The sequence below is a fragment of the Pseudoliparis swirei genome, chromosome 24 (assembly GCF_029220125.1).
Source record: "Pseudoliparis swirei isolate HS2019 ecotype Mariana Trench chromosome 24, NWPU_hadal_v1, whole genome shotgun sequence".
Taxonomy (NCBI): Eukaryota; Metazoa; Chordata; class Actinopteri; order Perciformes; family Liparidae; genus Pseudoliparis; species Pseudoliparis swirei.
The window spans coordinates 513,273-541,239 of NC_079411.1; the positions used below are offsets into that span (position 1 = coordinate 513,273).

Sequence of the window (27,967 nt, forward strand, 5' to 3'; positions counted from 1 at the left end):
CTCTTCCTCCACTTCCTCCTCTTCCTCCAGCTGCTGTCTCATGAACGAAGAAGCTTCATTTCAATTAATTGGTCGATATCTAATTAAAAATGAATAAATACATAATAAATTAATCTATACATATTTTACATTAATGTTACACATTCTATCATTTTTGTTAGCATTATATTTCATAAGAACAACGTGAAATACAAATGTGCTTGTTTAAGATGAGGCGCCCTAACGAGCCTAACGAGCCTAACGAGCTTACCCAGTGTGTGAGCCGGTGAGAACCACAGTTAAGAGACACATGCTTAAAATTTTAAAATTAATTTATTATACGTCTTTGTCATAGAAGTCATTACTTGTCGTTCATGGTTAACATACATCCATTCATATAGAGAGCAGAGTCTTCTTCTTCTTCTTCTTCTTCTTCACTTTCAATTAACTTATAAATGTACAGGAGAAAAATAACCTCTTTAAAAAGTCTTTTCTCTTTTGTGTTTCCTCCTCCTCCTCCTCCTCGGCGTAGAGGGAACACCTGAACACACTGGCACGATGATGAACACAGGCCGAGGGCCGAGGTGCATTCTGGGAGCTGAACACCGAGCCACGAAACAACGCACCCGCACATTCAGTAAGCACACACAAACACACACATACACACACAAAAACACACAGACACACACTCATACACACACAAACACAATAACACAGACACACACTCATACACACACACAGAGACACTCACACACACCTGAACACTAATTACAGAGACCCATTAAACATTTAAAAATAAAAGCACAACATAACAATAATAATAATTAAAAAGAAGAAACAAAGCCCCAACAATCATATACAAAAATAAAACTATGCGACCATATACAATCATTATCAGTGCATGGGGGGGGGGGGGGGGGGGGCAGAGGTCGTGTTATTGTTATATGTAAAGAGAGTTCTGAGGCAGCACCAGTGGACTTTATAACCACCAGTAACCAGCACTCATCACTGTAAACCGTATTATTATTATTATTATTACCTGGCAACGTGTGGGACGGATATGGACCTGGCAACCGGCTCTGTTGGTTAACTGGCTGCAGGGCGCCTCCTAGTGGTCACTGTGAGGACGGAACTAAACATCGCTAAGCCCCGCCCCCCCTCCCCCAAAACCGGCCAATCGCTGCGGTTTCAAGCTGATTCGGCGTCACAGAAATACTCGTTACCCGGAGAGGTTGAAGGAGCTAAACGTTAGCTGAGCACGTTAGCACAGCACTAACTAGCGTTAGCAAAGAACATTGAACATTGTATTCTTGTTGTTCTTAGTTTGTACTCTAGGTTGAAATGCACTTATTGTAAGTCGCTTTGGATAAAAGCGTCTGCTAAATGACATGTAATGTAATGTAATGTAACGTGTTATGAGTGGCCATACCATAATAATCAAAACAATTATAACCCTGTTTAAGAGACAAAGATCACAGTTACATCTTAGCAAACAAAAGATACACAACATATATATATACATTTATATATATACATATATATAAATGTATATATATATAAACATATATATACATATGTATATATTTATAAACATATTTAAATATATATATATACATATATGTTTATATATATACATTATATATATACGTATATATGTATATAGACATATATATGAATATATATATATATACATATGTATATAGACATATATATGAATATATACATAAATATGTATATATTCATATATATGTCTATATACATATACACGTATATAAAAACTAATCCCTCCAATAAGGTGCAATTCATAGTTCAACACGTCTGCATTTCAGCATGAAACTTAAATAAAAAGCTTTTTTTACAACTTTATCAATTTGGAGGAAAATAAACAAACAAAAAAACAAACAAATAAACAAACAAACAGAATAGAAAAAGAACCAAATCATGTAACAAAAGATGATTATCAGCCGGTTCGGACTGAGAGACGATCACACACACACACACACACACACACACACACACACACACACACACACACACACACACACACACACACACACACACACACACACACACACACACACACACACACACACACACACACACACACACACACACACACACACACACACACACACACTAGAACAGCTGCCAGGTGGGGCGGTCCCTAAAGGCCGGACCGCGCCCACCAGATGAAAAGCCTTCAGACAAAGTTCGTAAACAAACAACAGAGACGTGAACGTGGGAAGTCGGTGATTGTCACTTCCTCTTTAAGCCCCGTCCCCTCTTCTAACGCCGCCGTCGCCTCGCTCGCCGCCTTCGTCCTCTGAGTCTCCGCTAAGTCTCAAAGCTCCTGAGAAGACCTCGTCCCCCAGAGGCCGTCGAGTTAAGCCCCGCCCCCATTCATCCTGCATCTGCCAGCTGAATTAGCGCGCTAGCTAACGGGTGAGCGTGCTAGCGTGTGTGTGTGTGTGGCGGCGTGTGTGTGAGCTGAACCTCGCGACGGGTCTTCTTCAGACGGAGGGGTCACGCCCTCATCTTCCTCTCCCTCAGCTCTGCTCTGATTGGCCGGCTGTCTCGATGACCTCAGCCTGTTAGGAATCTGTTGATAACCGGCTCGTCTTTCAGGCTCCGATGTGTGTGTGTGTACACATGCACACACACACACGTATAAAGGAACGTAATATATATATGTGTGTGTCTGTGTGTACACATGCACATCCACACACACACATACATATATATTACGTTCCTTCCTGTTCTGTCCCCTCATTGGTTTGTATTTTGACCGTCGTCATCTTTGTCAACGAGGAAGCCCCGCCCCTAGCGCCTGCTTTATGGTGCGTTGGACTCTAAATGGAGCATTGCTCAGTACGTCGCCCCCTGGTGGTCAGGAGAGAGGATGCAGCTCATATCAATCTAGGTCCAAAAAGCTGATTCAAGCCATGTGATCAAATGTCAACAACCATCCATGTTGTGCAACAGCCTGAATTCAGATATTTAAACCTGATCAGTCGTTATCATCATTAGCTTTTTTTAAAGGCATTAAATCAGATTAAGAAGCATAATAGGAGTAAATCCAGCGTTGTTGTCGTCTCCCCGGTCGAATGATGTCACTTCCTGTTTACAGCTCGCCCTCTGGGGCCGAGACCCCCAGAGCGGGAGCTCCCGAGGCCGGCGGAGCGACGAAGGAGGTGAGGAGGTCTGGCTGGAGGAGCCGGGAGCAGGAGGCGCCACCGATAAAGAAAACAAAGCCAGCTGAGCGGGGGCGGAGCTTCAGGGACGCTACTTATTGATTGCCGTTCACTTTCGCTGCCGGCTGACGGAGGTCGTTGTGACTGCGGGTCACAAAAGACGCTCATAGTCTGTGTTCACGTTCACGTCTCCCATCGGAGCTAACGGACCGCTAGTGGCCCCGCCCCCTTTAGGAGGCGGGGCCCTGGAGAAACCGCGCCACACAGAATCAGGAGAACTCTCAGCGAACCGTCTCCTTCCTGAAGGGAAACCCTGGAGACACGGGAGGGGCGAGCGCCGAGCTCCAGACACGACGAGGCTCGTTCACGGGACGAAGAAGAGGAGAAGAGGAGGAGCCCAACACCACACAGAGAGAAGAGGAAGAGGGGAAGAAGGAGAGAAGGCGGGAGTCTTTTCAGAGAGCGGGCGACCGGCAGCCGAGGAGGAAGGAGGAGCCTCGCCTCGACCTGGTTTGAACGCTCGCCTGACGTGACTCCGCCCACTCCTCCCAACAGCTGCCAATCATCCCGCCTCTCGCCTCGTGTGACTCCGCCCACTCGGCTGCACGCTTTGGTTTTCTCTCTGACGGAGACGAGTGCAGACAAGAGAGATCTTTCTCCCCCGAAGAGAGTCCCGCTTGTTCTCGTCGGAACAAAAAAACATAAAACACACACACACACACACACACACACACACACACACACACACACACACACACACACACACACACACACACACACACACACACACACACACACACACACACACACACACACACACACACACACACACAGCGTGGGAAGACGGGAGCCTCCTTTTCTCTTCCCTTTCATCAGCTCCCGTCTTCCCTCATCACGCCTTTCTGTCTCTTTTCCCTGTCACCCCCCCTCAGGGCCCCGGGGCCCCGTTCCGTTGGGCAGTGGGCTTCACAGGGTCTGCAGACAGGAAGTGAGGGAGCACCGCTGGTCCCTTCAAGCTTTTAGTAAACACAGACAGAAAAAAACCCAAACAACAACAACAAAAAGCACCGCCACCCCTCTTTACCTCCACGCACCCCCCCCTCTTTACCTCCACGCTCCCCCCCCCCTCTTTACCTCCACGCTCCCCCCCCCCTCTTTACCTCCACGCCCCCTCCCCCCTCTCTTTTGTCAGAAACGCCACATCCAATCAGCTCCGGGTGAAGAAAGAGAGAAAAGTGAGATAGCTTTAGGCTCCTCCCCCTCCCAAAAAAGGAAGGAGCGAGGGATGATTCGGTCCGGTGGTCGTCTCCATGACGTGTTCCCTTTGTGGTTCTTCGCCGCGTGGCCTCGCTCCAGTGAGATGTGGCCCCCCTAGCCCTCGCCGAGGCCTCTGCTGTAGGGGTTCTCCAGGAGGTATCCGTACCTGTCGGCGTGCTCCAGCATGTACCTGGGGGCGTACATGTGCTCCTTGGGGTCCACCGGCGGGTACTCCTGCAGCGAGCCGTCGAACCAGCCGCCGGTCCGGATCAGGTCCCGGATGTAGTTCAGGTCCCGCTTGTCCTCGTAGTCGCCCCAACGCGGGAAGTCTCCGTTCTGCGCCGACACCAGCTTGAAGTAGATGCCGGCGGGCGTGAAGCACCAGGAGCAGTGCCACCCGGCGAAGTGGAAGGGGCTCCCCACGGACCACTGCACCAGGATGTGGCCCGTGTCGTTCTCGTAGCGCCGGAAGCCCGGCATGGTGTAGTACTCGCGGCGGCGGAGCTTGATGCCGTCGCCGTCGTAGACGCCGCGCAGCATCCCCACCGTGCAGCCGGAGACCACCTCCAGGGAGCCGAACTGCTTCCAGAAGAATCCGTAGAGCGACTGCAGACAGAGACGAGGGCGTGAGCGGCGAGCCGCCGGAAACCGGTCGCTGCCGCTAACGCTACCGCTAACGCTGCCGCTAACGCAGCCACTACCGCTAACGCTGCCGTTACACTAACGCTGCCGCTACTCTACGCTAACGCTGCCGCTACCACTACGCTACCACTACCGCTATGCTAACGCTGCTGTTATGCTAACGCTGCCGCTACTCTACGCTAACGCTGCCGCTACCACTACGCTACCACTACCGCTATGCTAACGCTAACGCTGCCTCTATCGCTACCGCTAATGCTACCGCTAACGCTACCTCTACGCTAACGCTGCCGCTACACTAACGCTGCCGCTACTCTACGCTAACGCTGCTGCTACCACTACGCTACCACTACCGCTATACTAACGCTACGCTAACGCTGCCTCTATCGCTACTGCTAATGCTACCGCTACCTCTACCGCTACGCTAACGCTGCCGCTACGCTAACGCTGCCGCTACGCTAACGCTAACGCTACACTAACGCTGCCGCTGCCGCTACAATAACGCTGCTGCTACCGCTGCCGCAGTCGCTGCCGCCGCTACTACCGCCATTTACTAGCGCTACCACTGTCGTTTTTACTACCGCCGCTACCACTGCTACCGCTACCGCCGCTACCTTGCGCATGTGGATGGCGAAGGGCTCCGTCCAGCCGTCGAAGAGCTTGAGGAAGAGGAGGCCCTCGCGCGCCGGGATCTCGTCGGCGTCGTTGATGACGAAGACGTCGTCCGGCCGGGCGCCGGTCACCCGCGACAGCCCGTTCTGTGTCAGGTAGGTGCGCAGGTAGTCGTCGGCGATCCAGCCGTCCTGCCGGCCGCCGTCCGGGAAGTGGTCGAGGAACACGTAGAGGATCTTGTGACGGACGTAGTCGTACGTCCCGTTGAGGAGGAGCCGCAGGAAGCTGAGGGCGACGCCACGGGTCAGTGTTTTACAACCGTTGGTTTCTATTCTTTCCTGAAAGATAAAAGACGGAACATAATATCTCAGCTCTGAACTCGGGTCCTCACCTCAGGGGCCGCCGCTCTCCGTAAGCGGTGAAGTTGGATTCGCAGATGAGGAAGACGTCCACGGCCAGCGCCAGCTCGTGGAAGCGCACGTGCAGCAGGTCGAACTCGTGGTTGACGTTGATGGCGTTGACGACCCTGCGCGGCGTTTCCCGTGGCGTGAGCCGCTCCTTGGTGGGCAGGTTGGAGTGGTACACCATGGTGGGCACGCCGCAGTACGGCCCGTGCCACCCGGGCCGGCAGACGCACTTCACCAGCCGCTTGCCGCCGCCCACGCCGACCCCCCTGGACCTGGCCTTGGCCTTCGGGGCGACGGAGGTCCTCAGCTGGACCTCCAGGGGTCTCCTCTGCCCGGCCCCTCCTCCTCCTCCTCCTCCTCCTAACTTCCCCGAGTACTCCTTCTGGGCGGCCACCTCCGTGCCCTGTCGGAAACACAGCGCTCCCGCTTTGGTGCGCACAAAGTAGGGCGTGCGGTCCTCCGGGAGCAGGTGCTGGCGGGTGTGCAGGTCGCCCATGGCCTCCAGGGGGTCGGGCAGCGGATGCTTGTACAGCGCGTCCAGGTGCTCGGCCCCCACCGGCGGGACCTCCGGGTCTCGCTCCTTCAGCTGGTCTTCGTCTCCGACCTGTAGAAGAGGGACCGAGAGAAGGGAGGAAGGAGGTGAAGGAGGTGAAGGACATTCCTGTGGGAGGAGCTACAGCATGGTGACATGCGGTGCACTCACCTCATCCGGAGCGCCGCCCTGCTGGTTCTCCTCCGGTTTCTCCCAGGGGTGAGGAGGCGCCGGCTCCTCCCTCAACCTCATCTCCAGCCCCTCGCCGCCAACAATGACCCCCGCCATCTCCCCTCCCCCTCCCCCTCCTCCCTCGGCTCGACCGTTGGTGTCCGACGGGCGGAGGATCGGAAGGGGAGGAGCCTCTTCGGGGGAGGCGGGGCTGAGCGAGGTGGCGCCGGCCCCCTTCTCCCTCCAGAAGTAGCCGGACACCATGATGAAGGACTTGATGTTGGGGTAGGGGGCGGAGAGCTCGCGCAGCAGGGACACGTAGTGCAGCGCCTTGTAGTAGTGCAGGAAGGAGATGACGCACAGCCCCACCGTGCACAGCAGGAACACGCGGTGACGCCGCATTTTCATCCTGCAGCGAGGGGGCGGAGCCAAGAAACAGAGAAACAAGACGTCAGAACACCGTTGACCGTCTCGTTAAAGGTCGCGGGAAGGTTACGTCACGTGTTCACGTCAAGAGGAAGGGACACGACCGCAGTGTTCATCGGCAGAACTTCCTGAAGTACAACAAACTGTATTTCTCCCTCCAAGCTGGAGACGACCCCCGCGGCATTGTGGGAAACGCGGGTATATATTCAACAAATAGAAATGAACACCACCCACACACACACACACACACACACACACACACACACACACACACACACACACACACACACACACACACACACACACACACACACACACACACACACACACACACACACACACACACACACAGGTGTGTCACTAAAGTGTTTCAGGTAAAATTATGAACAGAAAGCAGCTTCAAATACTTAAAGGATTTAGTTTCATCAGACGTGAAGGGAGCTGTGTGTGTGTGTGTGTGTGTGTATGTGTGTGTCTGTGTGTGTCTGTGTGTGTGTGTATAGCTTTGGTTATCTTCTCATCTGAACAACAAAGAGTCTCTGGGTGCGTTTAGCACCGCCCATTGTTTACAACCGGTCCATCCAGCGCAGCTTCTTGTCATTCATATATATAAAAAACTAAACACACACATATATATTATATATATATAAATATATATTATAGATATATTTACAAATATATATTATATATATATATACAAATATATATTATATATAAATAATATATATCCACAAGGAAGGAGTCCCACTGGAACAAATCCCAACGGAACAAATCCCAACGGAACGAGTCCATGAGGAACAAGTCCACGGAAGTCCAAGGAAGGGTTCCCAAAAGAAGGAGTCCACAAGGAAGGAGTCTCACCAGAATGAGTCCATGAGGAACGAGTCCCAAAGGTAGGAAACCCAAAGGAAGGAGTCCCAGATGAACGAGTCCACAAGGAACAGTTCCACAAGGAAAGCAGTCCCAATAGAAGGAATCCCAAAGAAACAAGTTCTAACAGAAGAAGTTCATGAGGAAGGAGTCCCAAAGGAAGGAGTCCATGAGGAACAAATCCCAAAGGAAGGAGTCCCAAAGGAACAAGTCCACAAGAATGGAGTCCCAAAAGAAGGAGTCCACAAGGAAGGAGTCCCAATTGAAGGAGTCCACAAGAAAGGATTCCCAACGGAACAAGTTCTAACGGAAGGAGTCCATGAGGAAGGATTCCTAAAGGAAGGAGTCCCAGAGGAACGAGTCCCAGAGGAACAGTTCTGCAAGGAAGGAGTCCTAAAGGAAGGAGTCCCAGCGGAAAAAGTCTACAGGGAACAAGTCCACAAAGAAGCAGTCCCAATAGAAGGAATCTCAAAGAAACGAGTTCTAACAGAAGCAGTTCACGAGGAAGAAGTCCCAAAGGAAGGAATCCCAAAGGAAGAAGTCCCAAAGGAAGGAGTCCCAAAGGAAGGAGTCCATGTGGAACAAGTCCCAAAGGAAGGAGTCCTAAAGGAAGGAGTCCATGTGGAACAAGTGCCAAAGGAAGGAGTCCCAAAGGAAGGAGTCCATGTGGAACAAGTCCCAAAGGAAGGAGTCCCAAAGAAAGGAATCCATGTGTAACAAGTCCCAAAGGAAGGAGTCCATGTGGAACAAGTCCCAAAGGAAGGAGTCCCAAAGGAAGGAGTCCATGTGGAACAAGTGCCAAAGGAAGGACTCCCAAAGGAAGGAGTCCATGTGGAACAAGTCCCAAAGGAAGGAGTCCCAAAGAAAGGAGTCCCAAAGGAAGAAGTCCCAAAGGAAGGAGTCCCAAAGGAAGGAGTCCATGTGGAACAAGTCCCAAAGGAAGGAGTCCATGTGGAACAAGTCCCAAAGGAAGGAGTCCCAAAGAAAGGAGTCCATGTGGAACAAGTCCCAAAGGAAGGAGTCCATGTGGAACAAGTCCTAAAGGAAGGAGTCCATGTGGAACAAGTCCCAAAGGAAGGAATCCCAAAGGAAGGAGTCCATGTGGAACAAGTCCCAAAGGAAGGAGTCCATGTGGAACAAGTCCCAAAGGAAGGAGTCCCAAAGAAAGGAGTCCATGTGGAACAAGTCCCAAAGGAAGGAGTCCATGTGGAACAAGTCCTAAAGGAAGGAGTCCATGTGGAACAAGTCCCAAAGGAAGGAATCCCAAAGGAAGGAGTCCATGTGGAACAAGTCCCAAAGGAAGGAATCCCAAAGGAAGGAGTCCATGTGGAACAAGTCCCAAAGGAAGGAGTCCATGTGGAACAAGTCCCAAAGGAAGAAGTCCACAAGGAACAGTTCCACAAGGAAGGAGTCCACAGCTTCATTGTTGGAATGTGACCACGCTTGATATCTTTTGTGTAATAATTACATGGATGTTTCATGACTAATTAAATCAATTGTGTGAAAAGCTTGGTCTTGAAAAGACACATTTGTTAGTCTGTCGGGTCTCACCTGTCGGGTCTCACCTGTCGGGTCTCACCTGTCTGGTCTCACCTGTCTGGTCTCACCTGTCTGGTCTCACCTGTCTCGTCTCACCTGTCGGGTCTGACCTGTCGGGTCTCACCTGTCTCGTCTCACCTGTCTCGTCTCACCTGTCTGGTCTCACCTGTCTGGTCTCACCTGTCTGGTCTCACCTGTCGGGACTCACCTGTCGGGTCTCACCTGTCGGGTCTCACCTGTCTCGTCTCACCTGTCGGGTCTCACCTGTCGGGTCTCACCTGTCGGGTCTCACCTGTCTCGTCTCACCTGTCGGGTCTCACCTGTCGGGTCTCACCTGTCTCGTCTCACCTGTCGGGTCTCACCTGTCGGGTCTCACCTGTCTGGTCTCACCTGTCTCGTCTCACCTGTCGGGTCTCACCTGTCGGGTCTCACCTGTCGGGTCTCACCTGTCCGGCGCTTCCTGCAGGAGAACCAAGTTTGTTCTCCTCGAGGGAGGAAACAGTAAACTCTGATAAGAGCTTATCTTATCAGAGTTGACTTTGTAAACACACACCTCCTTATCGGACCTGCGCCTCCTTCTCCTGGAAGATTAAGAAGGAGACTGGTGTCAAGCCAAGAGCCTCTCCTCCTCCTCTCCTCCCTCCAGCTGGGACCAGCTCCTTCTCCTCTCTTCATCCCTCTCCTCCTCTCTCCTCTCTTCCTCCCTCTCCTCCTCTCTTCCTCCCTCTCCTCCTCTCTTCCTCCCTCTCCTCTCTTCTCCTGTCTCAGGTCACCGTTTCAGTGAATCAGATGTCGGGAGAAAGCTTAAATTTGCAGACAGCGTGTGTGTGTGTGTGTGTCCATGTGTGTGTGTGTCCATGTGTGTGTGTGTGTGCATGTGTGTGTGTGTGTGTCCATGTTTGTGTGTGTGTGCATGTGTGTCCATGTGTGTGTGTGTGTGTGCCTCCTCTCTCCAGACCTCATCCATATTTCCGTTCTGTGGGTCTTTCCCTCGTTTTCCTCTCTGCACTGAAGGAGGAGACAAGTGTTCATCCTCACATCCATCCTCCTCTCTCGGACACGCCACCTTACATCCATCCTCCTCTCGGACACGCCCCCTCACATCCATCCTCCTCTCTCGGACACGCCCCCTTACATCCATCCTCCTCTCTCGGACACGCCCCCTCACATCCATCCTCCTCTCTCGGACACGCCCCCTTACATCCATCCTCCTCTCTCGGACACGCCCCCTCACATCCATCCTCCTCTCTCGGACACGCCCCCTTACATCCATCCTCCTCTCTCGGACACGCCCCCTTACATCCATCCTCCTCTCTCGGACACGCCCCCTCACATCCATCCTCCTCTCTCGGACACGCCCCCTCACATCCATCCTTCTCTCTCGGACACTACCCCTCACATCTTCCTATCTAGGCGACGCCCCCTCACATCCTCCTCTCTGGGCCACGCCCCCTATTAGAGGAGGGTCCAGCAGAGGGGGGTCCATTAGAGGAGGGTCCATCAGAGGAGGGTCCATTAGAGGAGGGTCCATCAGAGGAGGGTCCATTAGAGGAGGGTACATCAGAGGAGGGTCCATTAGAGGAGGGTCCATTAGAGGAGGTTCCATTAGAGGAGGGTCCATCAGAGGAGGGTCCATTAGAGGAGGGTCCATTAGAGGAGGGTCCATCAGATGGGGGTCCATCAGAGGAGGGTCCATTAGAGGGGGGTCCATCAGAGGAGGGTCCATCAGAGGAGCCTCCGGTCCAGAGACAGGAAGCAGTCGGGTCTGAAGCCTCGACCGGTCTGAGGAGCACAGGAATGTGAAGCCACGCCCCCAACGCTGGAAACCAGTTCAACTGGGTTTAATTACGGGAGGATGGAGGGAAGAGGGGTGATTAGAGAGAGGAATGTGGAGAAGAAACGGCTCCAGGCGGAGAGAAAGAGAGAGAGAGGGGGTAGAGGGGGGAGAGAGAGAGAGGGGGGGGGGGAGAGAGAGAGAGAGGGGAGAGAGAGAGAGGGGGGGGGGAGAGGGAGAGAGAGGGTGGGGAGAGAGAGAGATAGAGCACCATGTGGTTTCTATAGACTTCTATACAACCAGAGGAGTCGCCCCCTGGTGGCCAGGAGAGAGAATGCGTTGTGCTCGTCTTCCTCCAGCTTGTCTATCTTGTCAACGATGTCATCAGGTCAGCTTCAGCTGGGAGATCAAGATGGACGCATGTCAACGACATGTCACACAGCTCAACATCACATTCACATGAAGAGGATGTGATGCGTTCAGGTGTCAGGAGGAATGTGAGGAATCCATCACCACCTGAACGCCCCCTCCCCCCCCATCACAGGCCCAGTTCAGGGAGGCGCTGCAGTGCATGCTGGGAAATGCAGAAGCTGTGGTCCGCCCTGACGTGTGGAGAACTCTTCAGGTTCAGCCGCTCCGCCTCCGGACAGGAAGTTCACTTCAGGCCTCCAACAAAACAAGGAAGTAGGACCTCAAGAGGAGGGAGAGCAGGAGGCGGGTTCCACCTCCACGTTCCCTCCTTCCACTTCCTGTTTCACTTCTGTTCCACTTCCTCCTTCCACTTCCTGCTCTTTGCATCTCTCAGAAAACATTTTGGCAGCAGAACGTGCTTCACTTCCTGTTTCCAATCAACAGACAAGAGCCTCGGAGAAGGAAACACACAATCCCACTGACCTCAAAGGCCTCATGAGGAAGAGGAGGAAGAAGAAGGTGTGATGTCTTAATGTGGGCAATTACAGCGACAACATAGGAGACAGGAAGTGGTTCAGTTTATTCTGAACGTGAGGAAGAGGAGGAGGAGGGGGGGTGTCTGTGAGGAGGGGGTCTGTGACAGGGGGTCTGTGACAGGGGGGTCTGTGAGGAGGGGTCTGTGAGGGGGTCTGTGACGGGGGTCTGTGACGGGGGTCTGTGACAGGGGGTCTGTGAGGAGGGGGTCTGTGACAGGGGTCTGTGACAGGGGGGGTCTGTGACGGGGGGGGTCTGTGAGGAGGGGGGATCTGTGACAGGGGGGGGGTCTGTGACAGGGGGTCCATCGATGAGGCGGGCAGACGGAGGAAAGCTCTGATGCTGGTCTTGTTTCTGGATAATAGAGAAAGAGCAGCTTCCATAGTCTGGCAGCTCAGACCGCCAAAATAAAAGCACCGGAGAGTCGACGCTTCATGTGTTGACACTGCATTCTCTCTCCTGACCACCAGGGGCTCACATCGTGTGTCTTTATAATAACTGCTCCATTAAGACTCTGAACAGGAAGTCCAGCTTTATAACCGGTGAACAAAGATAAAAGAAAAGCGGCAACAATACAACTATATGACTTGATATCCTTCATCATCGTCGTCATCATCTTTAACCAGTTCACTGACACGTCGTTGTGCTGCGAGAGGAAGCTGGAGAACCCACAATGTCACAGGATAGAACCCACCATGTCACAGGATAGAACCCACAATGTCACAGGATAGAACCCACCATGTCACAGGATAGAACCCACCATGACACAGGATAGAACCCACCATGACACAGGATAGAACCCACCATGTCACAGGATAGAACCCACCATGACACAGGATAGAACCCACCATGTCACAGGATAGAACTCACCATGTCACAGGATAGAACCCACCATGACACAGGATAGAACCCACCATGTCACAGGATAGAACCCACCATGACACAGGATAGAACCCACCATGTCACAGGATAGAACCCACCATGACACAGGATAGAACCCACCATGTCACAGGATAGAACCCACCATGACACAGGATAGAACCCACCATGTCACAGGATAGAACCCACCATGTCACAGGATAGAACCCACCATGTCACAGGATAGAACCCACCATGACACAGGATAGAACCCACCATGACACAGGATAGAAGCCAACATGTCACAGGATAGAACCCACCATGACACAGGATAGAAGCCAACATGTCACAGGATAGAACCCACCATGACACAGGATAGAAGCCAACATGTCACAGGATAGAACCCACCATGACACAGGATAGAACCCACCATGACACAGGATAGAACCCACCATGTCACAGGATAGAACCCACCATGACACAGGATAGAACCCACCATGACACAGGATAGAAGCCAACATGTCACAGGATAGAACCCACCATGACACAGGATAGAACCCACCATGTCACAGGATAGAACCCACCATGACACAGGATAGAACCCACCATGTCACAGGATAGAACCCACCATGTCACAGGATAGAACCCACCATGACACAGGATAGAACCCACCATGACACAGGATAGAACGCACCATGTCACAGGATAGAACCCACCATGACACAGGATAGAACCCACCATGACACAGGATAGAACCCACCATGTCACAGGATAGAACCCACCATGACACAGGATAGAACCCACCATGTCACAGGATAGAACCCACCATGACACAGGATAGAAGCCAACATGTCACAGGATAGAACCCACCATGTCACAGGATAGAACCCAACATGTCACAGGATAGAACCCACCATGACACAGGATAGAACCCACCATGTCACAGGATAGAACCCACCATGTCACAGGATAGAACCCAACATGTCACAGGATAGAACCCACCATGACACAGGATAGAACCCAACATGTCACAGGATAGAACCCACCATGACACAGGATAGAACCCACCATGTCACAGGATAGAACCCACCATGTCACAGGATAGAACCCACCATGACACAGGATAGAACCCAACATGTCACAGGATAGAACCCACCATGTCACAGGATAGAACCCACCATGACACAGGATAGAACCCAACATGTCACAGGATAGAACCCACCATGTCACAGGATAGAACCCACCATGACACAGGATAGAACCCACCATGTCACAGGATAGAACCCACCATGACACAGGATAGAACCCACCATGACACAGGATAGAACCCAACATGTCACAGGATAGAACCCACCATGTCACAGGATAGAACCCAACATGTCACAGGATAGAACCCACCATGTCACAGGATAGAACCCACCATGTCACAGGATAGAACCCAACATGTCACAGGATAGAACCCACCATGTCACAGGATAGAACCCACCATGTCACAGGATAGAACCCACCATGACACAGGATAGAACCCAACATGTCACAGGATAGAACCCAGGATGTCCCGGTTCTCTCTTAAAGGACCTCTAGAGAACCGTGTTTGGACTCAAACTGGCTGGAACCAAAGTTTCAGATGTTTGTCGTTACAAAGAAAAAGAAACTCGTCCTCATGTTTCACCTGGAAAACAAGACTGCTGCTGATCTGAGGACAGTGCTTCTCATTATAGGTGTGTGTGTGAGTGTGTGAGTGTCTGTGTGAGTGTGTGAGTGTGTGTGTGTGAGAGTGTGTGTGTGTGTGAGTGTGTGTGTGTGTATCGACTCGCCACCCTGTCTCCAAGATAGTGCTGTTAGAACACAATGAAGCCCATTCAACTCTGCCAGAATAGTGCTGTATCACAGCTCCTCAGAGTCACACACACACTCACACACACACAGAGACACACACACACACACTCACGATGTGTGTCTCTCAGTTCTTCGTGCTGCAGCACGTTGAGCTCACGGGGAACCTGATGCCTGAGTGATGCACGGCGGCAGAGCTTTAATGTGGCGTTGCAGGAGGCGAGAAGGCGAGGAGTCAAGGAGGCGAGGAGTCAAGGAGTCAGGGAGGCGAGGAGTCAGGGAGGCGAGGAGGCAAGGAGTCAGGGAGTTGAGGAGGCGAGGAGGGGACCAACCTCTCTGTTGGTTATTTCACGAAATAAATAAATGATCCGGTAAAGTCTCCGGCTTTAAAAGGCCAAAACCCAAAAAGGTCACATGGACAGAGCCCGAAACGAAGGCTCCTTCCTCTCCAAGGGCAGAGGTCAGGGGTCAGAGTTCAGAGTCAGGAGGAAGCAATGAAGAGCTTCTCTTCCGCAGACACTTAGTCAGAGCTTTCATTTTGGCGGAGTCACTCAGAGAAAATATTGCACGGTGCGTTCAGGTGCAATTGTACCGCGTGGGAATAAAGGCCTTCTGATCAGGGTGTTATAAACGTGTTATAAACGTGTTTATAACATGTTACTTTAACACATTGTATGTTCTAACTTGTGAAGTCTTCCTACTAGAGAACATCACGTCTCAGTCTCACCTCCAGCCCTCCGCATCTCTCAGGTAACCCCCCCCCCCTCATTATTGTGGTGCATGTGTTTTACTTTTAAAGGACCTCCGAGAACCAGAACCAGAAAAATGTGACTGAAAGCTCACTACACACACACTACACACACTACACGTTGTTTATGTAGTGAGTCCGGGATGAACAGGTAACTTAAGCCAACACACACACACACACTACACACACACACTAAACACACACTACACACACACACACACACACATACATACACACAATGTACCATTAAGAATAAATAAATAACAAAACAAAGTTTTCCTCTTCGTCGTCACAATAACATAAAATAATATTTAAACCGTGAGGTTTGATCAACGAGCGCTGCCGTCAGAGGTCAGAGGTCAGTAGATGTGATGCCGACGATCCTTTGGGTTAATGATCCGTCTCTCGGGTAGTTGCGTGTCACGCAACTCTTCATTCCAAAGCCACATTCCTCGTCACCGCCGGCGACGCCGGCACGGACCGACCGGTTGAGGCTCCGTCCGCTTTCAGAAAACGGCTTCTAGTTTTTGTGGAGGAAGCCGCCGCGTCGCCTCACGAGTCCTCGAGAAACGCTCGACATCGAGAGGAAGTCACAACGACCGAGACATTACAACGCATCGCCAATGTGACGCAATACAAGCTCCGCCCCCTCAGCAACAGCTCACCTGCACAGCTTCATCGCACGCTTCTCATTTACCCATAATGCCTCACTGGGGTGTAGAAGATGGTCTGCTGCTTCCTCTGCAGCGTCCCACTGAGGACCAGGTCTCTGAGAGGACCAGGTCTCTGAGAGGATCAGGTCTCTGAGAGGACCAGGTCTCTGAGAGGACCAGGTCTCTGAGAGGATCAGGTCTCTGAGAGGACCAGGTCTCTGAGAGGATCAGGTCTCTGAGAGGACTGCTGGGTGTGCCCACATACCTCCCAGGCTCAGGGAGGCGAGGCAGAGTACACACAGGCCACGCCCTCCCGGAGGTAAGCAGAGGACACGCGGGAACTGACAGTTCCTACGCCTCGAACGCAGCACCGGATCCGAGGCCGGCTGCATCCAGACCCCCTAGGACCTGGGACCCCCCACACCACCGTCTAACTCATGGAGCTTCAAGCATCTGAAGTATGGACGCCACCGGAATAACACACACACACACAGACACACACACACAGACACACACACACAGACACAGACACACACACACACACACACAAAGAGGGGCCTTCCTGGGCAAACAGAGGTGAAGCAGAAGCGTTCCAGCGTCCTGAGACTGTGTGTGTGAGTGTGTATGTGAGTGTGTGAGAGTGTGTGTGTGTGTGTGATAGGGTATACTTGTGCAGCTATCCTTGTGAGGACCAATAACTTCAAAGGGACGGCGGTTTAAAGGTTCACGTTAGAGGAAAGAGAATGTATTGTGTGAGCGTCCTCACACAGAGAGAAGTACACGGTCTGTGTGTGTGTGTGTGTGTCTGTGTGTCTGTGTCTGTGTGTCTGTGTGTCTGTGTGTGTCTGTGTGTGTGTGTGTGTGTGTGTTCAGGAAGCACTGGGCCACTTTCCCAGATGAGATTCTGCTGCAGGATAATCCTGATGAAAACCTGTCTCTCTGTCTGTCACGAATTCCCCACCTTCCTAGCTAAATTCATCCTCCTGTCATTCCAGATCCTGTCATCCTCACCTGATTGTCCCTCGTTCCCTTCACCTGGTCCTCACGCCCTTCTCACCTGCAGCCCCTCCCCTCGTTAGTCCCTCATTCCCTTCACCTGGTCCTCACGCCCTTCTCACCTGCAGCCCCTCCCCTCGTTAGTCCCTCATTCCCTTCACCTGGTCCTCACGCCCTTCTCACCTGCAGCCCCTCCCCTCGTTAGTCCCTCATTTCCTTCACCTGGTCCTCACGCCCTTCTCACCTGCAGCCCCTCCCCTCATTAGTCCCTCATTCCCTTCACCTGGTCCTCACACCCTTCTCACCTGCAGCCCCTCCCCTCATTAGTCCCTCATTCCCTTCACCTGGTCCTTACTCCCTCTCACCTGCAGCCCCTCCCCTCGTTAGTCCCTCGTTCCCTTCACCTGGTCCTCACGCCCTTCTCACCTGCAGCCCCTCCCCTCATTAGTCCCTCATTCCCTTCACCTGGTCCTTACTCCCTCTCACCTGCAGCCCCTCCCCTCGTTAGTCCCTCGTTCCCTTCACCTGGTCCTCACGCCCCTCTCACCTGCAGCCCCTCCTCTCATTAGTCCCTCATTCCCTTCACCTGGTCCTCACACCCTTCTCACCTGCAGCCCCTCCCCTCATTAGTCCCTCATTCCCTTCACCTGGTCCTCACACCCTTCTCACCTGCAGCCCCTCCCCTCATTAGTCCCTCATTCCCTTCACCTGGTCCTCACACCCTTCTCACCTGCAGCCCCTCCCCTCATTAGTCCCTCATTCCCTTCACCTGGTCCTTACTCCCTCTCACCTGCAGCCCCTCCCCTCGTTAGTCCCTCGTTCCCTTCACCTGGTCCTCACGCCCTTCTCACCTGCAGCCCCTCCCCTCATTAGTCCCTCATTCCCTTCACCTGGTCCTCACGCCCTTCTCACCTGCAGCCCCTCCCCTCATTAGTCCCTCGTTCCCTTCACCTGGTCCTCACGCCCTCTCACCTGCAGCCCCTCCCTCATTAGTCCCTCGTTCCTTCACCTGGTCCTCACGCCTCTCACCTGCAGCCCTTCCCTCGTTAGTCCCTCATTCCCTTCACCTGGTCCTCACGCCCTCTCACCTGCAGCCCCTCCCCTCGTTAGTCCCTCATTCCCTTCACCTGGTCCTCACGCCCTTCTCACCTGCAGCCCCTCCCCTCATTAGTCCCTCATTCCCTTCACCTGGTCCTCACGCCTTCTCACCTGCAGCCCCTCCCCTCATTAGTCCCTCATTCCCTTCACCTATTCCTCACTCCCTTCTCACCTGCAGCCCCTCCCCTCATTAGTCCCTCATTCCCTTCACCTGGTCCTCACGCCCTCTCACCTGCAGCCCCTCCCTTCGTTAGTCCCTCATTCCCTTCATCTGGTCCTCACGCCCTCTCACCTGCAGCCCCTCCCCTCATTAGTTCCTCATTCCCTTCACCTGGTCCTCACGCCCTTCTCACCTGCAGCCCCTCCCCTCGTTAGTCCCTCATTCCCTTCACCTGGTCCTCACGCCTTCTCACCTGCAGCCCCTCCCCTCATTAGTCCCTCATTCCCTTCACCTGGTCCTCACTCCCTTCTCACCTGCAGCCCCTCCCCTCATTAGTCCCTCATTCCCTTCACCTGGTCCTCACGCCCTCTCACCTGCAGCCCCTCCCTCATTAGTCCCTCATTCCCTTCACCTGGTCCTCACGCCCTTCTCACCTGCAGCCCCTCCCCTCGTTAGTCCCTCATTCCCTTCACCTGGTCCTCACGCCCTTCTCACCTGCAGCCCCTCCCCTCATTAGTCCCTCATTCCCTTCACCTGGTCCTCACGCCCTTCTCACCTGCAGCCCCTCCCCTCGTTAGTCCCTCATTCCCTTCACCTGGTCCTCACGCCTTCTCACCTGCAGCCCCTCCCCTCATTAGTCCCTCATTCCCTTCACCTGGTCCTCACTCCCTTCTCACCTGCAGCCCCTCCCCTCGTTAGTCCCTCATTCCCTTCACCTGGTCCTCACTCCCTTCTCACCTGCAGCCCCTCCCCTCGTTAGTCCCTCATTCCCTTCACCTGGTCCTCACTCCCTTCTCACCTGCAGCCCCTCCCCTCGTTAGTCCCTCATTCCCTTCACCTGGTCCTCACTCCCTTCTCTCCTGCAGCCCCTCCCCTCATTAGTCCCTCATTCCCTTCACCTGGTCCTCACTCCCTTCTCACCTGCAGCCCCTCCCCTCGTTAGTCCCTCATTCCCTTCACCTGGTCCTCACTCCCTTCTCACCTGCAGCCCCTCCCCTCGTTAGTCCCTCATTACCTTCACCTGGTCCTCACGCCCTTCTCACCTGCAGCCCCTCCCCTCATTAGTCCCTCATTCCCTTCACCTGGTCCTCACGCCTTTCTCTCCTGCAGCCCATCCCCTCATTAGTCCCTCACTATTTAGCTCCCTCACTTCCACTTGTCCTCTGCCAGATTGTCTTGTGTGTCGTTGCCAAACTTTCCAGCGAATTCCTAGTACTAGTTCTGATCTGCCTGTTCTGACCCTGTTTGCCTGTTCACCCGACTTGAGATGTTTTCCTGCCCCTTGTTGGATTTGTTGCCCTGTTTGACGGACCACCCGGTTTTGATCCGCCTGAAACAGAGTAAACTGCCTCCTCCTGCATTCCTGTGTTTGTCGTGCTTTTGGGTTCCAGTACCTGTAACCGTTGCACTGTCTGTCTGCCTGTCTGTCTGCCTGTCTGTCTGCCTCTCTGCCTGCCTGTCTGTCTGCGTGTGAGGTGAGGGTTGTTACAGGAGTCAGAACCTTCATCTCATGTTGAGTCTTTATTTTTTCACGCTGCAGAATTCCTGAACTATTCTGAGACAGGAGTCACTTCAGGACACGCTGCAGGCCGTAAACACGCAGCTGTGTGTGTGTGTGTGTGTGTGACGACCTTCAAGCCTACAATGGCTGCACGTTTCAAAACAACTCAAAAGGGAATCGACCTTCTCTTTAAAGCTCAAGCCAACAACGTATCCAACAACAACAAAGCACACGTGATGCGTTCAGGCTCTGCTTGGGGTGAAGGTGAACGATGACGTCATGCATTTTAATTTTAGCTCGTAAAATGTGAAACTTCAATAAATCCAGATGTTTTCACACAAATATAAAATAGACAGAGATTAATTATGAGCCGTTTAACTAACACTAATGAGAATATATATTTGAATGAAAGAAGATTTTAAAATCTAAATTCTATATCTAAGTGTTTTCGTGACACCCCTCCGAGCTGCGAGGCAGTGGTACGACCCGACACGAGCCTCAAACACACATGCTGGGTCGAGCACAGGTCACAGCCAGGGGGGGTCTCCATAGGCTGGGGAGACCAGGGGAGGGGGAGAGAGATGTCCTTGGACTATTTTGGCCTGGTGGTGAAGTCAGCCTGGCTGTCTGACAAGACACAGTGGTGTGTGTGTGTGTGTGTGTGTGTGTGTGTGTGGGGGGGGTCACTGCCATATTTAGGCTACATACACACGATTACGTCACTGTTTCAAAACATTCCAGCCTCGTTTTAGAAAGAAAGGAATTACATGACTTCTTCTCCGTCACGCGAGGTGTAAACAGGAAGTAGAGAGGCCAGAAAGACAGGATTATTGTACTAGCAAATCAAAGTTTGGTTTGGATTACGGATCAATACATGTTTGCCGTGTTTCCTCTGGTAGCATTCACGCTGTGGTTCCTTTAAGCTTCTGTGGACGTCGATAATAACAAAACAATCACGAGTCAGAGAAGTAAAGTCCGGTTGAGTCCTCCAGGCCTCACACTTCATGTCCGTCGGTTCCACACCGCCGCTATACGTGCGGCTCGCTAGCCGCTCGCTAACGGCTCGCTAACTGCCCTGTAGTCGCTCGTTGACTGCTTATTAGCCGCTCACTAGCTGCTCGCTAGGAGTGAGGAGTGAGGGGGAGGACAAGCCGGTTTCCCTCCTGTCAATCAGCTGTATAAAAACATCCTTATTTTCAGACTTTCATCTTTCCAACGGTCCTCGAACACATCGTGACTAACGACGGGAAAAGATTTATACCTCTGCAGCTCGTCATGGTGACAGCAGGGGGCGGGGCATATGGAGAGAGGGCGTGGCATACGGAGAGGGGGGCGGGGCATAGGGAGAGGGGGAACGGGAGCCAAAGTTTTAGGTCCAGCCTTGTTTTGTTTTGTTACTTCCGTCATTAAATACAACATGATATGTGGTGTGTGTAGTTTGTGTGTGTGTGTGTGGGGGGGGGGGGGGGTGTCTGTGTGTAGTGCGGGTGTGTCTCTGCCGGCTCCAGGATGTCCAAAACAGGTTACTTAACCCAAAACACACACACCAACCCACACCCACACACATACACACAGCTGTAATCATGGGTGGATTATGAGACGACAGGCCCGTTCAAAGACTTGCTGAAAGACAAGTGGTCCGTCCTTCTGTAGTCATGTGTCGTTTTAGTCAGTGTGTCTCTTTGTAGTTGTCTCGTGTCTCTTTGTAGTTGTCTAGTGTCTCTTTGTAGTTGTCTAGTGTCTCTTTGTAGTTGTCTTGTGTCTCTTTGTAGGTGTCTAGTGTCTCTTTGTAGTTGTCTCGTGTCTCTTTGTAGTTGTCTAGTGTATCTTTGTAGTTGTCTCGTGTCTCTTTGTAGTTGTCTAGTGTATCTTTGTAGTTGTCTCGTGTCTCTTTGTAGTTGTCTCGTGTCTCTTTGTAGTTGTCTAGTGTCTCTTTGTAGTTGTCTTGTCTCTTTGTAGTTGTTTAGTGTCTCTTTGTAGTTGTCTAGTGTCTCTTTGTAGTTGTCTAGTGTCTCTTTGTAGTTGTTTAGTGTCTCTTTGTAGTTGTCTAGTGTATATTTGTAGTTGTCTAGTGTCTCTTTGTAGTTGTTTAGTGTCTCTTTGTAGTTGTTTAGTGTCTCTTTGTAGTTGTCTAGTGTCTCTTTGTAGTTGTCTAGTGTCTCTTTGTAGTTGTTTAGTGTCTCTTTGTAGTTGTTTAGTGTCTCTTTGTAGTTGTCTAGTGTATATTTGTAGTTGTCTAGTGTCTCTTTGTAGTTGTTTAGTGTCTCTTTGCAGTAGTTTAGTGTCTCTTTGTAGTTGTCTAGGGTCTCTTTGTAGTTGTCTAGTGTCTCTTTGTAGTTGTTTAGTGTCTCTTTGCAGTAGTTTAGTGTCTCTTTGTAGTTGTCTAGGGTCTCTTTGTAGTTGTCTAGTGTCTCTTTGTAGTTGTTTAGTGTCTCTTTGTAGTTGTTTAGTGTCTCTTTGTAGTTGTTTAGTGTCTCTTTGTAGTTGTCTAGTGTATATTTGTAGTTGTCTAGTGTCTCTTTGTAGTTGTTTAGTGTCTCTTTGTAGTTGTCGGGTGTCTCTTTGTAGTTGTCTAGTGTCTGTTTGTAGTTCTCTAGTGTCTCTTTGTAGTTGTCGGGTGTCTCTGTAGTTGTTTAGTGTCTCTTTGTAGTTGTCTCGTGTTTTTTTGTAGTTGTCTTGTGTCTCTGTAGTTGTCTTGTGTCTCTTTGTAGTTGTCTCGTGTTTTTTTGTAGTTGTCTAGTGTATCTTTGTAGTTGTCTAGTGTCTCTTTGTAGTCATCTAGTGTCTCTTTGTAGTTGTCTAGTGTCTCTTTGTAGTCGTCTCGTGTCTCTTTGTAGTTGTCTAGTGTCTCTTTGTAGTTGTTTAGTGTCTCTTTGTAGTTGTTTAGTGTCTCTTTGTAGTTGTCTAGTGTATATTTGTAGTTGTCTAGTGTCTCTTTGTAGTTGTTTAGTGTCTCTTTGTAGTTGTCGGGTGTCTCTTTGTAGTTGTCTAGTGTCTGTTTGTAGTTCTCTAGTGTCTCTTTGTAGTTGTCGGGTGTCTCTGTAGTTGTTTAGTGTCTCTTTGTAGTTGTCTCGTGTTTTTTTGTAGTTGTCTTGTGTCTCTTTGTAGTTGTCGGTGTCTCTTTGTAGTTGTTTAGTGTCTCTTTGTAGTTGTCTCGTGTTTTTTTGTAGTTGTCTAGTGTATCTTTGTAGTTGTCTAGTGTCTCTTTGTAGTCATCTAGTGTCTCTTTGTAGTTGTCTAGTGTCTCTTTGTAGTCGTCTCGTGTCTCTTTGTAGTTGTCTAGTGTCTCTTTGTAGTTGTCTTGTGTCTCTTTGTAGTTGTCTAGTGTCTCTTTGTAGTCATCTAGTGTCTCTTTGTAGTTGTCTAGTGTCTCTTTGTAGTCGTCTCGTGTCTCTTTGTAGTCGCCTCGTGTCTCTTTGTAGTTGTCTAGTGTCTCTTTGTAGTTGTCTTGTGTCTGTTTGTAGTTGTCTAGTGTCTCTTTGTAGTCGTCTAGTGTCTCTTTGTAGTCGTCTAGTGTCTCTTTGTAGTTGTCTAGTGTCTCTTTGTAGTCATCTAGTGTCTCTTTGTAGTTGTCTAGTGTATCTTTGTAGTTGTCTAGTGTCTCTTTGTAGTCATCTCGTGTCTCTTTGTAGTCGTCTCGTGTCTCTTTGTAGTTGTCTAGTGTCTCTTTGTAGTTGTCTTGTGTCTCTTTGTAGTTGTCTAGTGTCTCTTTGTAGTTGTCTAGTGTCTCTTTGTAGTCGTCTCGTGTCTCTTTGTAGTTGTCTAGTGTCTCTTTGTAGTCGTCTCCTGTCTCTTTGTAGTTGTCTAGTGTCTCTTTGTAGTTGTCTAGTGTCTCTTTGTAGTCGTCTAGTCTCTCTTTGTAGTCGTCTAGTGTCTCTTTGTAGTTGTCTAGTGTCTCTTTGTAGTCGTCTCGTGTCTCTTTGTAGTTGTCTAGTGTCTCTTTGTAGTCGTCTCGTGTCTCTTTGTAGTTGTCTAGTGTCTCTTTGTAGTTGTCTAGTGTCTCTTTGTAGTCGTCTAGTGTCTCTTTGTAGTTGTCTAGTGTCTCTTTGTAGTCGTCTAGTGTCTCTTTGTAGTTGTCTAGTGTCTCTTTGTAGTTGTCTTGTGTCTCTTTGTAGTTGTCTAGTGTCTCTTTGTAGTCGTCTAGTGTCTCTTTGTAGTCGTCTAGTGTCTCTTTGTAGTTGTCTAGTGTCTCTTTGAGGTCATCCCCTCCCGGCGGTTTCTTCTTGAGGATCTGGGCCCTAATGGCTCACAGAACTCTGGTTCAGTGATGTTCTACGTTTCTTTGAAGCGGTCCTCAGGTGTTATCCTCCGTCTCCACGGTAACAAGGCCCCTCCGTCCGCCGGCCGTGGAGGAACAAGCAGAGCATTAACGCCCGAGACCAACAGGAAGTAACTCGAGCTGCCGGGACAAACTGCTTCAGCTCCAATTCCTCCAGCCGGCACTTTTCAGCGTGGAGCTCAGCTGATCCAGAACCCAGTGAGGGAGGGCCGCTGCCTGGGGACCGCAGGGGACCACACTCCCTTTGAACAGGAGAACACCAGGAGCCTCCAGGGGCCTCCAGGAGAGACAAGCTGCCTCCTCTGTCTCCGGCCTGCAGGTTCCAACATGTCCTCGATGTCCTGGACCTCCTAGGCGGGTCTAATACGCCGCGACACGTAGAAATCCCATGAAGAAGACTCTGTCACATTCATTGAATGTATTTAAACTCTAAATCTGTCCTTCTGTACACATTACATCTATTGTTCTGTCCATCCTGGAGAGGGATCCTCCTCTGTTCTCTCCTGAAGGTTTCTTCCCTTTTTTTCCCCCTGGAGGGTTATTTGGGAGTTTTTCCTGGTCCGATGTGAGGTTTTGGGGCAGGGATGTCTATGTGTACAGATTGTAAAGCACTCTGAGACAAATTAGTAATTTGTGAAATTGGGCTATACAAATAAACTGAATTGAATTGAAGTGAGGGCGTATTCAACCAATTAGAATTAGTATAATTATTAATACAATAAGTATAAAGAACCCTAAACCAAACATGAAGTGGATCAGTACCAACAAACAAAGAGAACCTAACTAGTAGTTTAGTAGTTTAACCCTAACTCGTAGTTTACTAGTTAATCAAATCTAACAAAAGCCTCAGTGCGCTCCAGTCGAGGGGTTCAGGTGGATCTCTGGAGTCCAAACTCACGTCATCTCTCCATCCCTCCATCCTTCCATCCCTCCATCCTTCCATCCCTCCATCTCTCCATCCTTCCATCTCTCTTCTGCTCTCTCAAGGTTTTTTCTTCAGATCCGTGACGACGCGGTTCAGTTTTTAGCGTCAGGAGGGGGAACCGGCCTTCAGCCCGCCGGTCTGGTTCAGGTTGTGGGTTCTTCGTGTCTTCTTGACCTCTCTCTGCTCGAGAGACGCCGCCACGGTCCTGATGTGAGGGCGGCGGGAAGGTCAGCAGCACGGCGGCGTCGCCACGGAAACGTCTCTAAGGACCTGTCTCTACACAACGTCATCAGGTCTTAGGTAGCTTTGTATCTCTCTCTAGTAGCTTTGTATCTATCTAGTAGCTTTGTATCTCTCTCTAGTAGCTTTGTATCTATCTAGTAGCTTTGTATCTATCTCTAGTAGCTTTGTATCTCTCTAGTAGCTTTGTATCTTCTCTCTCTAGTAGCTTTGTATCTTCTCTCTCTGGTAGCTTTGTATCTCTCTAGTAGCTTTGTATCTCTCTAGTAGATTTGCATCTCTCTCTAGTAGCTTTGTATCTATCTAGTAGCTTTGTATCTCTCTAGTAGCTTTGTATCTCTCTCTAGTAGCTTTGTATCTCTCTCTAGTAGCTTTGTATCTCTCTAGTAGCTTTGTATCTCTCTCTAGTAGCTTTGTATCTCTCTCTAGTAGCTTTGTATCTCTCTCTAGTAGCTTTGCATCTCTCTAGTAGCTTTGTATCTCTCTCTAGTAGCTTTGTATCTCTCTAGTAGCTTTGCATCTCTCTCTAGTAGCTTTGTATCTCTCTAGTAGCTTTGTATCTCTCTCTAGTATCTTTGTATCTCTCTCTAGTAGCTTTGTATCTTCTCTCTCTGGTAGCTTTGTATCTTCTCTCTCTGGTAGCTTTGTATCTCTCTAGTAGCTTTGTATCTCTCTAGTAGATTTGCATCTCTCTCTAGTCGCTTTGTATCTCTCTAGTAGCTTTGCATCTCTCTCTAGTAGCTTTGTATCTCTCTCTAGTAGCTTTGTATCTCTCTCTAGTAGCTTTGTATCTCTCTAGTAGCTTTGTATCTCTCTCTAGTAGCTTTGTATCTCTCGTAGCTTTGCATCTCTCTAGTAGCTTTGTATCTCTCTCTAGTAGCTTTGTATCTCTCTAGTAGCTTTGCATCTCTCTAGTAGCTTTGTATCTCTCTAGTAGCTTTGTATCTCTCTCTAGTATCTTTGTATCTCTCTCTAGTAGCTTTGTATCTTCTCTCTCTAGTAGCTTTGTATCTTCTCTCTCTGGTAGCTTTGTATCTCTCTAGTAGCTTTGTATCTCTCTAGTAGATTTGCATCTCTCTCTAGTCGCTTTGTATCTCTCTAGTAGCTTTGTATCTATTTAGTAGCTTTGTATCTCTCTCTAGTAGCTTTGTATCTCGTTGGGTTTCTCTCCGTCTCTTTGAGGTTGATCTCAGTGACGTGCGGTCAGTCCAGTAAACAACAATAATATTAATATCATAAATATAGAATCATCAAATCCACAAAACTGGACCACTTACACACACACACACACACACACACACACACACACACACACACACACACACACACACACACACACACACACACACACACACACACACACACACACACACACACACACACACACACACACACACACACTGCAGTCTTACACTGTACGTGCAGTGGCAGGGGGCTTTACGTCACAGCATCGCTGCCCCCCCACCACTAACACACCCCACCCATCCCCACTCTCCATATCCCGGAATAAAACACACACACACACACACACACATCTCGTCTTACCCATCTGAGCCGGTGTCGGATGTCGATCAGAGCTTCATGGTGGAGGAGACTCTGCTGGTTGATGCAGATGCCGCTACGCCATCGCGCTGATAGCCGGGGTCTCTCTCTCTCTCTCGCCCGCCCTCTCTGTCTCTCTCTCTGTCTCTCTCCCTCTCTCTCTGCCGGGTTACTCTACAGTCATCTCACAGTGTGCACCCCCCCCCCCCCACCCCACAACCCGGCTTCAATCCACCGATTCGGTCCCGAGCGGGACGTGCAGGCGGACCCGGTTCCCGGTGGTCGGTGCCCGGTGGTGTCGGTGATGTGCACAGCCTCCTCCGGTGCTTTCTCCTCCACCAGCGGGCACGAGCGCAGGTTTTCGTCCCCGAGAGATTCACCAAATAAAAAAAACCCAAATATCAGGATCCAAACGGCGCAGAAAATGATGGAGATGGAGAGATGAGCGGAGGAGGAGGAGGAGGAGGAGGAGGAGGAGGAGGAGGAGGAGGAAGAGGTGATCGCCGCTTTCTGCCGTGCTATTCGCTGTTTTTCTGTCGTGTTTACCACCCGCTGCCTCCTCCCTCCGTCTCTCCCTCTCTCTCTCTTTCCCGGTGTGACGCCTTTTCCGCTTGCTAGAAAACAAGACCCCCCCTCTCTCTCTGTTACTTCTTCTTCTTCTTCATCATCATCATCCTCGTCCCTTTCGATCTGCGATCAGACATGCGTGAAGGAGCGAGTGTGTTGGGGGGGAGGGAGGTGTGGGAAAGGGGGAGGAGCCCCGAGAACATAGCTCCTCCCCTTATGCTG

At 50.7% G+C, this 27,967-nt stretch overlaps 1 protein-coding gene across 1 annotated transcript; it reads right to left on the bottom strand.

The window, feature by feature from the left end:
* Window positions 1–4,441: 4,441 nt before the first annotated feature.
* mgat3b (beta-1,4-mannosyl-glycoprotein 4-beta-N-acetylglucosaminyltransferase b) lies at window positions 4,442–27,881 on the bottom strand. Its single transcript, XM_056409453.1, has 5 exons — window positions 27,182–27,881; window positions 6,789–7,197; window positions 6,070–6,689; window positions 5,681–5,963; window positions 4,442–5,033 (listed from the first exon to the last, which is right to left on the bottom strand). Exons 2-5 carry the CDS (start codon window positions 7,194–7,196, stop codon window positions 4,542–4,544), a joined length of 1,803 nt encoding a protein of 600 aa, XP_056265428.1. The 5' UTR covers window position 7,197; window positions 27,182–27,881; the 3' UTR covers window positions 4,442–4,541.
* Window positions 27,882–27,967: the final 86 nt, after the last annotated feature.